Source organism: Pteropus medius, unplaced genomic scaffold (genome assembly GCF_902729225.1).
Source record: "Pteropus medius unplaced genomic scaffold, Ma_sr-lr_union100, whole genome shotgun sequence".
NCBI classification, from domain to species: Eukaryota; Metazoa; Chordata; class Mammalia; order Chiroptera; family Pteropodidae; genus Pteropus; species Pteropus medius.
In genome coordinates this window covers 48346289-48360415 of record NW_024349800.1, presented here as the reverse complement: position 1 = coordinate 48360415, position 14127 = coordinate 48346289, and the positions used below count along the sequence as shown (strand labels likewise).

The 14127-nt window shown below is 35.3% G+C and overlaps 1 protein-coding gene and 3 non-coding genes across 4 annotated transcripts in view; all 4 read left to right on the top strand.

Annotated features, from left to right (window-relative positions):
- WDR43 (WD repeat domain 43) overlaps positions 1 to 14127 on the top strand; it is a 35145-nt gene that overhangs the window by 8530 nt on the left and 12488 nt on the right. The window contains exons 3-11 of the mRNA XM_039887496.1: positions 1395 to 1516; positions 5129 to 5249; positions 6030 to 6169; positions 7111 to 7213; positions 7724 to 7788; positions 9509 to 9680; positions 11107 to 11193; positions 12099 to 12230; positions 13733 to 13864. Of these exons, the coding sequence (XP_039743430.1) occupies positions 1395 to 1516; positions 5129 to 5249; positions 6030 to 6169; positions 7111 to 7213; positions 7724 to 7788; positions 9509 to 9680; positions 11107 to 11193; positions 12099 to 12230; positions 13733 to 13864 (1074 nt within the window). The remainder of the gene's footprint in view (positions 1 to 1394; positions 1517 to 5128; positions 5250 to 6029; positions 6170 to 7110; positions 7214 to 7723; positions 7789 to 9508; positions 9681 to 11106; positions 11194 to 12098; positions 12231 to 13732; positions 13865 to 14127) is intronic.
- Positions 5633 to 5717, top strand: LOC120622199 (small nucleolar RNA SNORD53/SNORD92). The gene has a single exon (XR_005658450.1). It is a non-coding gene; the product is annotated as a small nucleolar RNA SNORD53/SNORD92 (small nucleolar RNA).
- LOC120622197 (small nucleolar RNA SNORD53/SNORD92) lies at positions 11683 to 11760 on the top strand. Its single transcript, XR_005658448.1, has one exon. It is a non-coding gene; the product is annotated as a small nucleolar RNA SNORD53/SNORD92 (small nucleolar RNA).
- LOC120622198 (small nucleolar RNA SNORD53/SNORD92) lies at positions 12553 to 12628 on the top strand. Its single transcript, XR_005658449.1, has one exon. It is a non-coding gene; the product is annotated as a small nucleolar RNA SNORD53/SNORD92 (small nucleolar RNA).

Below are 14127 nucleotides of genomic sequence, written 5' to 3'. Positions count from 1 at the left end.
TCCTGGGGTCGAATCCTTCTAGTGACATAATTATGGATAAGTAATTTAATGTTCCATCTCTTAAATAGGTGTTGTAGATTTAGACGTAATAATACATTGAAAATGCCTAGTGTAGTCCTTGGCATGTAATTGATAGTGCATAAATATTTGTTAAATGACTAAATGAATGAATGAGTGAACAGTTACTAGCTTTCCAAAAGGAGGGTATACTAGCCCCTAGCAGTGTATGAAAGTATCATGTTTACTATACCAGTACCAGCATGAGTATTACAATGCTAAATAAATTGTTAGATGAGTAGAGTGAAAATGTTACATTGTTTTGCTTCGTATCTCTTGGATTACTACCTTTGAAATTTTTAATTTACTTTCATACTGCTTCTTCCTATGGAATTTACCTGTTCATATCCTTTGTTCAATTCTTTTTGTGTATGTCTATAATATAGGACTTAGGTCTTTGAATAGATAGCTTATTGGTAGGAGAGGAGGGAAGTAACTGAACTTAACGTTTACAAATATTTTTCTTGTGAGGTGGGAGCGATATGTTGAAGTAGTGATTTTGAGTTTTAACTTTTATCCTTAGTTTAGATATGTATATAGTGGTGATTTGTTCTGTGTATATTTAATTTATGTGAATTCAGGTAGAAAGAGTAAAAATAACAATTGCTTACAGTGTAGGTGATTTATTGTCATCTTCTACTAAATGAGCTAATCTTGGAATATGTATGAGATAGGAGACTTGAATCTGCCCTTCCCTAGCTGACGTCTCATTCTTCTGTGCCTCTTGAGTGAGTAAGCATCTTGCTATGCTGAGTATGTCTAAAATATCATTCATATAGTACAATCTATAACAACAGGAAAACATTTAGTTTTTACCTGAAGAAACTGATTTCTTTGTTGAGAGATAAAAATTTGACACTAATTTTCAAAAAGGAATTTTCAGTGCTAGTTTTGACGAGACGTGATTTTTACCTTAAGTGCTGGCTTTAAACTCTTTAGAATTTGACTTTACCAGTTCACTTAAGTGTCACAAACTTTTACCACTATATTTGTCAGTTACTAGCTTTCTAAAAGGGTATACTACCCCCTAGTAATGTATGATAGTACCATTTTTTACTATACCAGCACGAGTATTACAATGCTAAACAAATTGCTAGATGAACAGAGTGAAAATGTTGCTTTGTTTGTGCTGGCATTCCTGTCAAAAGCAAGTGACCTTTACGATTAGTATCCTTTGACTGATGATGTGGAAGTACGGTTTTTCTAGCAGAGAAGGGAAAATTAACATGCAATGAATGTTTCCAGAGTTCTGTGATTTCAGGGTACGTAATGATTCCAGGGTACATAATATATTAGATGAGGTTGTTTTTTTTTTTTTTTTAATTTTTTTTTTGCAGAGTGGTGGCCATGACAACAAAGTTAATTGCATACAGTGGCACCAAGACAATGGGTGTTTGTATAGTTGTTCAGATGATAAACATATTGTGGAATGGAATACACAGACGTGCAAAGTAAAGTGGTAAGTAACATTGATGGTTCCAGGTATTAGAGGGGTAACATGGTTACTATTTGGAAATATATTAGAGTTGGACAAATCCAGACTATTCTTGCTATCAGTAAAAATTGTTATTGGACCTAATGGGGAATGTTGACAGTAATAGGGATATGGGCATGCAAAATTTTAATACAAAAAAGTTAAATAATTGTTTAAGAGTTAAATAACTACACAGGAGATGTCATAAGGTAAAGTGATTTCTGGTCAGATGAGTAGGGTAGGCAGGCCAGGTAGAAGAGAAGGAATTTCAGTTGGGCCTTCTAGTATAGGTAAGATTTCGATAGAAGAGGATGGGAGAATCTTTTTAAGGGTGGGAAAAGAAATGAGGGGACATGGCAGACTAGGAGAAGGGGAAATGAAGGATTTACTTAGAGTCGAGTGATTTAGAGAAGGAGCATACTAGGAGATTGGGCTGGTAGAAAATATGGGACAATGTATCTTAAGAGTCAAGCCTTTATATTATAGGTGAAAACCTCACACAACTCTTCTAGTTCAAGCACCTAATCCTATGATTGGCTGTATAGTAGATGTTCAATAAATGTTGACTGTTGAATGTAGTTCAACTTACTGTGTAAATGAGGACCCTGAGGAGGATAATGATGTCCTCGGTCCTACAGCCAATTCATGGCAGAGGAAGAGTTCCAATCTACTGTCTTGAATTCTAGTACAGTATTTTTCTATTACACTGAAATTGCTTTCTCAGAGTTTTAGATTCTATCTGGTAAGGAGAGAGCCACTGAAGGTCGGTTCTTAAGAATAAAGTAACCAAAGTACGCTTTGGGAAAAAGTGATCTGTCAGCGATGTCTAGAATATATGTGAAGGAGCTAGTTCAAAGGCCTTAACGTTCATTTGCTTAGTTTTATATATCTGTCATTTTATTCTCCTGTAGTACTGTAAATCTCAGTTATTTTTAGACACTTTCAGTTAAACAGTTTTATTATTTCTTAGATGCTTCCTTCTAGTTACATTTATTTCTTGGAAGACTTCTCTGCCTTCTTCCAGGGTCTGCTGAACAGCGATTGTCCCGGGATTTCCTTTCACCACCGTCATGAAAATTCTCTTGTCAGATGTAGCCTCTATTTCCTGGATCCCATTTTTCTCTTTGTTGGTTTGCTCCTTCCTTTTGGTGAGGCGCATGAATTGGTAGCTTCCTGAGAAAGGGTGTGTGGATGGTAAATTTATTGAGATTTTGCTTGTCCATGAGTGTCTTTATTCTGTCCTCACAGTTGATTGATAGTTTGAAGATCTGTAATTTTAGGTTGACATAATTTTCCCTCAGGATTTTGAAGCATTGGTTTATAGGTTTTTTAGCTTTCAGTGTTAATTATCCTAGTATTCTAAAATATCCTGAGCTTTATTCTTTAATAAGTGAAGCACGTTGGCATTTGAGGGACCATTTATCCTAGATCTTCATGTTTTTCACTTCTCTGGTATTATGTATTTGATAATTTCATCCTCTCTGTTTTTTTGTTTTGTTTTGTTTTGATGTTTCTCTGGTACTCATACTGTTATTTAGATGTTGCATCTCCTGGACTAATTATTTTAAGTTTCCTACTTTTATCTCATATTTTCCCTTTTGTCTTTTTCTTTTACTTGGGAGATTTTTTCAGTTTTATCTTCAAAATCATCTATTGAATTTTCAAATTCATCTTAGCATATTTTAACCTTACAGGAGCTGTTTTTTGTTCTCCAGATATTTTTTTGTCATACCATGTCCTTTTATGCATATAATATATTTTAATTCGGAAAATATTAATTATATTGAAAGTTTATTTCTTTTGTTTCTTACATTATCTCCTTTTTTGTTTTGATTTTGGTCTCTGTCTTTCATGTTAAAGGCATTCTTCAAATGACTGGAGATCTTTGGCCGCCTGTTGCTATTGAAAATGAGACATTTTGGAAGGACTGTGTGTGTGCGTGTGTGCGCGCTTGTGTGCCGCTGGCTGGCTAAATTGTTGGGCTTCATTTGTAGAGTGATTGGGAGGCCTTCAGACTTCAGTCTATGTAGGTTAGCCCTCTGGGATCAGTCACATTTCCCAGAGTGGGATCTACTGATCTAGTGCTTTTGAAGCTCTGCTGAGTACACAGTACTTGTTCATATAGATCTGATTCAGTAGTTCTAGGTTAGGGCTTGGAAGTCTATAATTCTAACAGGTTCTCAGGTGATGCTGATGTGAGAGGGTTACACTTTGATTTGCAAAGCTCTTAATGGGGGAGGGGTGGAGGATGTGGTGGTGAAATTAGCTCTGTGCTGGCATTTTCAGTGCTGAATGGGGAGGTTCAGTGCTGAATCAGGAAGCTTGTCAGAGTTGGGTTCGTGTCTTTTTATATAGGTATCAATTCAGTGAATAGATGTTGAATAATAAATATAAATGAGCTTTGAAGCTGTGGGAATTGATGAGAAATTGTCAAAAACGTTAGGAACCAAAGAGGTTGAAGGAAAGTTCTAATACATTATTGCTACATTTCCTTGATTACTAGGGAGGTTTAGTATTTTCATGTTTGTTGACAATTTGTATTTCTTCTGTGAACTGCCCGTTTATATCCTTTGTGTTTTTATTTTGAGTTCTACTTCTTGAACTCAAGGAGCTGTTTCTTAAATATAAGGAGCTGTTTATTCTGAGCATTAATCTTTTGTCTGTAATACATATTTTTGATATTTTCTCCTAGCCTTTTGCTTTTATTTTAATCACTTATTTTGTGGCACAGACATTTTATTTAAATCAGGTCATTTATTCCTTTTTGGTTTCTGGTTTATAATTGCTTTGTAAAGCCTTTCTTAACCCGAAGATTTTAAAACTTCTCCTGTATATGTTTTCAATACTTACTTGTAATCAGTAAGTTTGTGTGTGTAGTATAAGGTAGGAGTCTAAATTTGTTTTTCCAAATGAATAATTTGACATATTCCAATATGATTGGCAGAGCAATATATTTTCTTTCACTTTAGGATTAGCCTCTTTTGGTAATATAATTGCTACTATATCTTGATTTATAAGTGAACAGCTAAGCTCCCTGTTGCTTTAACAGCATTAATGTATACAGCAAACTGCAAAGACTGTTGCTCTAATCATGTTTGAGGTATTTGAAAGGGATCTATCTTTGCCTAATTTATTTACCCTATCAAATAAGGCTCATCTGTGAATTTAGGATGAAATAACCTTTATGGACTGTAGTTTGAGGAATTATTTGTGTTATTATGTAAATTAAAAGCCAGCCTTCAGAGCATGTAGGAACCATAGTGGGCATAGTATAGACTTGCAGAGGTACAGCCAGCATAGTAGTTTTGTGGGCTTTAACAAAATCCACTTCATGGATCACAGGATACATAACTACGCATTTTACATTCTTGTAGCTCTTACCCATTTCCTGGTACCTATTGAGAATCTGTCCTATTAGGAAGGCTTTATCTTAGTGATATGTCTAAGGTTAGTTACCTGACACAAGCTCTTAGGGAATGCAATTTGACATAGAACCGTGGATGTTATTTTAAATGCCTGATTTGGTTTTTATTATGTTTTTGCTCTGAATAAAGTTTTGTCCCTATTCAGATATTTTTGTTTCTGTTCACAATACAGCAAATGGAAAGGTGACAGTAGCGGTGTCAGTTCCCTGTGTATCAGTCCAGATGGAAAGATGTTGCTTTCAGCTGGTCGAACAATCAAACTATGGGTTTTGGAGACCAAAGAACTATACAGAGTGAGTGAATCAAATTAGTTGAAAGCATAGTGGTCATGTAGAGTAAGTATGGAGAAAGGCAGAAGTTGGAGCCATAGAATATTGTTTTAAGAATACACATTTTTTATTTTCAAGCGTATCAAATAGTAGAATAGGACAAAAGTTAGCCTCCAAGTCTGGTTTGTTGATGTTAAATATTAAATAGGTTAGACATGTCACTTCACATGCATTGAGAAAGTGAATAGAACAAATAAGTGAAATTTGAATTAAATTTTTTACTCTACTCTGCGGTAATTATAGTGATTTTGATTTTTAGCTTGCATCCAGTATTTGGTCTACTTACAGTATTTAACTCTGGAGATTTAGTACTAGATTTGAGTGTGCTCAGGGGTACTAAACTTTTGGTGCTGTGATGATGCCTTTAAAATTGTGGTTTCAACTCACTGAGAGTAAAATGAAGACTACAATTCCTTGGCTGTGTCTGAGCACTCAATCACCCCTTTAAAATAGATAGAATTAAGTGAATCTTTAAATTAAAAAAAAAGAATAAAGATCGTGGGGGTAGGGTCACAGGAGTTAGTAGGAACATTTTAATTTTCAGTATTTTCAGATGAAGTTTTTAAGAAGTGAGAAGAATATAGCATAAATAACCTTAGTTGCTTAGAACTAAATGTTACCTTTAATCTGGTGCTCTGGTTTGAGATCTGTACCATATATATCTTTATGATACCTATGGACTCTTTAACTTCTGTTACTGTTTTGTATCCATCCTCTCCTAAATGCCAGGTAACTTTTTTTTAGCACTTCACGGGACATGCAACTCCGGTTTCATCACTTATGTTCACTACTATCAGACCTCCTAATGAAAGCCAACCCTTTGATGGAATTACAGGTCTTTATTTCTTATCTGGAGCAGTCCATGACCGGTTACTTAATGTCTGGTATGTAACCTTTTGGATTTGGGAGGTAACTTTGCCTAGGAATCTGTGACAGCTTATATGGTTACTATAAATGATGAGTATGAGACTAGCTTTATTATATTTAATGTTAGCTTAAGATCGACTTGTAATGCAGAATTGAACCTGTCTTAAAAAACAGATCTATTATCAGAAAAATTTTCAAAGCATTACTTTATATAATAGAACCTCATTCATGCTTATTTAGAGGTGTAGTGGGCTGAATATTTTTGTGACTGGGCAGTTTAAAAATAACCTTTGAAAAATTTTCAGAAAAATCTCTTATTTTGTTGAACTAGGTGACTTTGAGGTTTATAAATCTTAGCAAGTAGCTAAATTCTCAAATAAGGAATGAATGAATGAATGAATGAGGATCAAGTGTGTGTGTGTGTAAATGTATGTATTTCTGGACTCTGTTTTCTCAGTGTTGCTGCGATGTTAAGTCTCCTGAAATTAATCTCTAGATTCAGTACAAACTAGTCAAAATCTCATCACTCTTACAGAAAGTGACAATCTGATTTTAAAATTCAAATGGAAACGCAAAGGACAGAGATGGCCAAACGAATTTGTAAAAGAAAAAAGTTGGAGGACTCATTGTCTAATTTCAAGACTTGTCAGGCCGCTCTAATCTAGACAGTGTGGTATTGGCATCACGATAGACAGATAAATGGAAAAGGATAGAGAATGTTACTCTTAGTTTAAATCTGCCATAAATTCATTAATGCTTCCTCTTTTTCCATGGAGCCAGGCTATATGATAGTGATATAAATGCTTCTCTTATTTTGATCTTTAGTGACTTTATTTAGCTTTCAAAAGATGAAAAAACTATTGAGAATCTAATGATATGATTCCCTTTGGGTGTTTGCCTTTTTTTTTTTTTTTTTTTAAATCCATCTTACTGTCTAATCATTGGTTTTGTTATCTAGGCAGGTCCGGTCAGAAAACAAAGAAAAGAATGCGGTGATGTCTTTCACAATTACAGATGAACCTGTCTATATTGACTTGACTTTGTCAGAAAACAAAGAAGAGGTAAATGGCTAAATTTTTGAGAATTTTTGAGAATGTTTAAAATTGGGATTTTGATGATTTAATGATTTGAGAAAGAGGGGACATGGGGAGGAAGAAGAAAATATAACAAAAATCTTAGACCTTTTGAGGTAACCATTCGGTCACTGTGCTGAGCTCTGTGAGGGGAAGGAGCAGGGCACAATGGCGGTTTCAGCGATCCTGACTACTGTTACATGCAGGGCCTACCAGTTTCCTTTTGTCAGCCTCTGCACTCGGTAGTGACTTCATCTCACTTCCAGGCTATATTCTCCTTGACTATTATCTTCTTGACCAAAACTTATTTATAAGCTTGACAACACAATGCAAATATATATTTCGAAGACAGTAATTATTTTTAAATGCAACAATTGTGCATCCTTGCTGTTAACTTTTTCTCTGGTATTTAAAGGGGTGCAGAGGCAAGTTGAAGTTTCATAAGTAGATGATGAAAGTAATTATCCATCAAAGTAATCAGTTATAATTTTCTTTTAGCCTGTCAAGTTAGCAGTTGTTTGCAGAGATGGTCAAGTTCATCTTTTTGAACACATATTAAATGGGTAAGTAAGAAGTTTCTCAAACATTTATTGTCCTTCTCTCACTTGTTACTTCTTTATACTCCTATCTCAATATTTTTTGCATTTTTACTTTTCAGTAAATGTTGGTAGTTCTAATGATACATTTTTAAAGAAAGCGGTTCAGTTGGAGAGATTTGCTTGTGAACTTTGGTGAAGCCTTAATTTCTAACTTTGATAGTACTTTCCCCTTGCCACACATATGTGAGTGAGTGATGCTTGGCAATGCTAGTGTTTTAGTGGACAGAGAGGAGTGTTGCTATTAGGATGTGTAGAAGTCATAGACCAAGAGTCAGTAAATTAACCTATCTGACCCTTTACAGAAAATTTGCCAACCCTTGTCATAAACTCTAAACATGGTCTGAGACTCAGTCCATGTTCACAGTTATGTTAAACTTTAAAATAGTTTCAACTTTGTGTTTTTAGTTGGTATCTTTTCTTTTTACAATCTTAGTGTAGTTTATTTAAAAATATACTAATTGTGAAAGCAGCATACACTTATTTTAAAACATTCAGAATGCGTAGATAATTGTAAAACCCAAGTCTTCCTCCATTGAGTTCTACTCCCTAGAGGTAACTGTTAACATTCTGGTGTGTAACACTTGATACCTTTATTTACATAGTCATACATATACATGGAATGTATAGTTGAGGGCCCAGAAGTAGTCAGCGTGGTGAGGACTTGGGTGTTTCTCCTTGGGCAGTAGTGAGCCCACTGCAGGATTTTAAGCAAAGGATTGATGGCGTTTGACTCAAGTTTTAAGACGTTAAGTTTTAAGTCATTCTGTTTGATATGTTGAGAATAGACTATGGAGGGGTAAAGGCCAAAGTAGAGGCCGAAAATCTTGCATAGAGATGGTTTTAGAGTCAGAATCCTAGGAGGAGTGAGTTAGAAAGATAGAGATGGTCCGGTGCTTATAATTGAGGGTATGCACTTATTGGTGATAAGGTGTCTGTGGTGTGAGCAGTGAGTCACTCACTGAAGGACAGAGCTATTGGAGGTTGGAAGGTTAAGGAACTGAGAGGACAGGGTGGCAGAAGGCTCATCGACCTGCATGCTGGATATGGAAACCACTAAGAAAGGCATTCCTCAAGAATAGCGTTGAACAAGAGGAGCCACTAAAATCTTTTAAGAACTGTGGGAGAGTGACCCAGAGGTCATTGGATGATGGCAGGAGAGGGAGGTAGCTGGTATCTGATGACAGCAGTTTCAAAGGTTTGAGAGGTGAAGGACAGAGAGAGACTGTTCGTCTCGAAGTGTTAATAACAAGGAGCATGTTAAGTCATATCCAAGGCTCCTAGCACAGAGGGTGTTAGGGAAAACAGCTACAACTTGGGCGGGCTGCTGCGATGAGCCATCATAGAGCAAGAAGGTGAAGAGAGCCCCTAAGTGAAGAAGTTGATATAATTTTGTTGATTATGTATTCCTGATAATTTTGCTTCTGGGTGGTGGGAGCCCTTAGGAGCTTGGGGTGTTTCGTGGAGGTTGGGCAGATGGGGCCAAAGGGAGATTTTGGTGGTGAGGTTTTCAGTGTTAGTGGGGGTGTGGATAGGATGAAGTCTTGACCAGGAACGCTGGTGCTCTGGGGTCCCCAGTCTCTCCTAATGGTAGAGAGGAGGCCAGAGGAGGATCACATTTTATGCCAGCCTCAAAGAATTGGCGTGAGATGTTGCCGTTTCAAATTTTCTAATTTTTTATTTCTAGATACTGCAAAAAGCCTTTGACTTCAAACTGCACAATTCAGATAGCGACACCGGGGAAAGGCAAGAAATCAACACCAAAACCCATTCCTATTCTAGCAGCTGGTTTTTGCTCAGATAAAACGTCCCTGTTGCTTGTGTATGGCAATTGGTTTCAGCCCACCATTGAGCGAGTGGTACGTAGAGGCTACTCTGGAGTAAAGCAATATAGCAACATATCCGTGAAAAATAATGATTTCGAAATGATACATTGGTCTGCTTATTGGGATACTTAAAAAGAAATCATGTATTTTCCCTGAAGAACTTTTCACTGGTGGTTTATTTTAATTTGTGAGAACTCTCTATATAATTTTATTTAAACTACTGTATCCAAAATATCATTTTTTTTATGCTTAGTATAAAACATCATTTGAGATGTTCGATTCCCATTCCTCCTCTGTGTGGTGTTATGTCTTTGAAATCTGGTGTATATTTTTCTCTTATAGCACATCGCAGTTTGGATTAGCCACATTTAAAGTGCTCAGTTGCCACACGTTCCTAGTGGCTACTGTTTTGGTTAGCATAGATGTGAATGAATTTTACCCAAGTACCCAAAAGGTAAATTTTAATAAAAGAGCCCTTAGCGATAGCGCTCATTAAATTTTTTAAATGAAAGTGTAATGGACTGTGCAGTGATTTAACTTTTTCAATTGCAGAAGTTTCTTTGGAGACTTCTGGTGAGTTACTGTGAACATGTCCATAGGTGATTTCTTCTTCTTTTTTTTAAATAGGTGCTTTCTTAAGCTTTCATTTATAGTATGCTTATTTAGTAAGGCCCTCACTCAGGCCATGAGTGGACTATTATGTGCCAAAGCAAGCCCTTGTTGAGTTCATTTAGAAATGCTTTTTATTTTTTAAAAATTTAATATATGTATTTATTTGGTTTAATAAAAAAGAATAATGTTAAGCTATAAAAATAAGTTATCTTGCCGTACGTAGAATCTCAGTGTCCCTCTCCAGATGCAGCCATTGTTTCCTTTGGTTTTGTGTCCTTCCAGATGTTGATTAATTATATGGGCGTGGAGATTTACATATAATCTTAAAGCTTTATGGGTGCATGTGTACTGTGATGCATCTGATTTTTCCTTGTTTAATATCATATCGGGACATAGAAATCTATCTTAGAGCATTTTGTTAACCAGCAGTGCTAGCAGTCTTTGACTTGCTTATGGAACAATTAGCAGTAGGAAATTTTAGGGTAGGACCAGATTTTTTAGCACAGATTAATTCTTTACAAGGGTGATGAACTGATACTTTTTAAAAATCCGTTACATTTTTAAAAATCTGTTGATCTTTTAAAACTATACGTGTGAATAATTAGAGCAGTTCATAACTGAAGAAAGTAAACATTATGCCTAGCATCTTCCTCAGTGCCATCAATCTGAGTTTGGCGATCAATCCGAATGGCTAACAGTTTGGTGCAGAAGTCTTTCATACTTTTCTGTATTTTTATGAAAATGTACAAATAGGCATTTGTTTTTTTTTTTAATTTTTATTCCCAGTTGTTTGTTTGACATTCTTTTCTTCCCCCTCTCATTCACCTTTTAAAATTTATATTCTCAGGCTTTAAATTCCAAAGAACCTCATATGTGTTTAGTCAGAGATATTTCAAACTGCTGGGCTCCAAAAGTAGAAACGGCTGTAACAAAGGTGAGTGCATTACACACTAGAAGTTGAGAAAAAAAAGATTTGGGTGAATTGAATTGTTATGTAATATTATGTTTAGATCCTTTAATATCTTTTTTATGATTTTAACAAATTTTGTGGGATTAGGTTTTAGATATCAAGATTATAAAACTATTCATTTCTGTGCTCTTGATTTGTCGAATGAATAAGTGAATAGATGACTAGAAGTTGAATATCTTGAATTTAGTTCTTCCTGACCCTCATGCATGATCACTGAATAAATATCAACATCAAATTTATCAATAAATTAATTTTTCAATCTCAGTACTTAAAGGAGCATAACTTTTTAAAGAGGAATGCTGTATCTTAGGGTGGAATAAAACCTAAAACAATGATGGGGCTGGAATTTAATGCCATGTAAGCACTATCATGATGCTTTATTTTGAATATAATGTGGTATCTACGTGTTAGGTGTCATGTTTCGCAGTTTAATGAGAAAAGGAAAGCCACAACATGCTGTGATGACATCCATATGGTTTCGCTTCTGGCTGAGTTTCAGAGATGACACCTTTCTCTTGGCTGTCTGAGCATTTCTGGCAATGATTGATTACTGGAAGTGGTCATAAAATGTACAACTTCACTCTTAACATTTTAAGTCACTGTGTCTTTGTGTAAACTGTAGATTTTGGTTTTCCTTGTTTTTATTTTTATGTGGTATTAAATGCTTTAAAACTTGACCTTTCAGATTATAGTTTAAAAGTTACTTGCCAACTTCAATTAAAATTTATCTTCAATTGCTCTCATATTTAGTTGTATTGCTTTCCAGTAGAAAAACCTTTTAAAAGCTGTTAGCTTTCTCAGTGGGGATAAATGTAGCAAGGTCTAAGGCATAATTTCCTATTATTACTCCTGCTGTTCCTATTTAACAGGTGAGAACACCAGTGATGAATTCTGAAGCAAAAGTTTTGGTGCCTGGGATACCTGGTCATTGTGCAGCTATCAAGCCTGCTCCTACACAAACTGAGAAAGTAGAAAGCAAGAGAAAATTAGGGGAAAATGAGGTAATCCAGTCACTCTGACCATTTTTGAGTTTGAAATTTAAGATTACTTGGAAGGATTCTAACAAATATATTGAATAGAGCTAACGTTGAAACTTCAGAAACTTACTGAGATTGCTGCTGTTACTCTCTCTCACCCCCAGCAGTGTACGTTCTGAAATTCCGGATTGTGAACTTTGTAAGACTTATTTACAAAGTTAATAAGTGGCTTATTTACAAAGTCCCACTGTTAATGGAGAAGACAGAACTCTTGTTAACTACAGAGGGTGCTGTTTTGCCCTTAATAGTTAGCTGGATAACATAATTGAGTAGACTAAGCCAGGACTTGCCATGATGATTTTCATTGGGTTTCGCATGTTGCTGAGTTCCAGTGATGCCTCTTCTCTTGGCTGGCTGAGCAATCCTGGCTGTTTTAATGCTAATTGGTCTTTAAAGTGATCGGCATTATCACTTCTTAAGGTACTTATAAACTTCATTTTTCTGAACTCTCAAAGCCCTGCTGTGGTTACTGTACTTGGGTCACACGTGTTCACTGTTGGCTTAAATAATCAAGAATTTTAACTGTTTTATTGTTAGAGAAAGATTGTTATGTTTCTTTACCTGAATTTAAATGTCTTTATTGGATGGGGGATAACATCACTGTTTATAAAAACTATTCCTCAGTAACAAGGTATCTGTATTAATAATGTGCCAACTTTCTTTAGTTTGGTCTAGATTGAACCCCTTAATTTCCTTCTGCCTTTTTCATGTTTGGTTGTTTGTTTTTTTTAGAATAAAAGTTCAGATAACCCAAACAGGAGGCTTCACCAAAGCATATGTTTGCTTTGGTAGTCAGAGAACATTATATTTTGATTTATTTACCAAGTGGCTGGCAGAACATGCTTGTCAGACTTGCTTTAATAAGGGATCAATCAGTTCTATACAATCGAGCTTTTGTAGAGCAAATTACATCGTTTATTTACACTTAAATTTTAGATATATTCGAGGAAAACTTGGTTGTAGTATAGCATCTTCTAGAAAATAATAAAGAGAAAATTAGGAGGACTTTTATAAATTGTTTTGGAAACAACTCTTTATGTTCTTTTGATAGTATTTGTTTATTTTTGCAGTTCTGAGGCTGAAGGCAAGGAATAGTTACAGAAGAGGGAAGCTTCTGTGAAAATAGGTCTTTTTGTGCTTTAGTAATCAGATGTCAGATCCTTGCCTTTTTTGAATCTTCATCTAGAGGGATTTTTATTTATTAGATTTTTAAATTATGGCTTCTTGGGCAGTTTTTTCTTTTCACTAGAATCTGGAAACTTGAGTTACAGATATTAACTTGCTCCAACATTGGGTTTATAGTAACGAGATTCTTTGGAATGGGAAAGCATATTTCTGTTTTTCGAGGTTGAGGTGTGAATCAGCTAGTCCTTTTTTGACTCCTGAGATATAAGCACAAAGTAATTTGACCAAAATACTTTAGGCCTGTTCTGGTTTAACATTAACAGATCATTTCTCTTCTGTAGGTTAGCATTGAAGAACGCCTGGGAGCACTGGGAATAGATACAAAAAAAGAAAAGGATGATCTTCCACAGACAAATAGCTTTCCAGTTCTTCTTGTGCAGGGTTTAGAAAGTAATGATTTTGAAATGCTAAATGTAAGTATTATAGCAGTTTTTAAATGAATTAAGATGGTTAATTTTTCTTAGAATTGATTGACATAGTACATTCTCAGAGTGAAGTCATCTTATGTAGCTATTTTGCATTTAATATTTTGTGAGCTTAGTCAAATGTATATCATTTGGTGGCATTATACAGACAGTCACCAACCTACAAAGGGATTGTATTGAATTATTTTGAACCTGGAATGCATTTTCTCATAGAAATATTGTTTGGAATTGTCATTAGGTTCTTAGGCTTT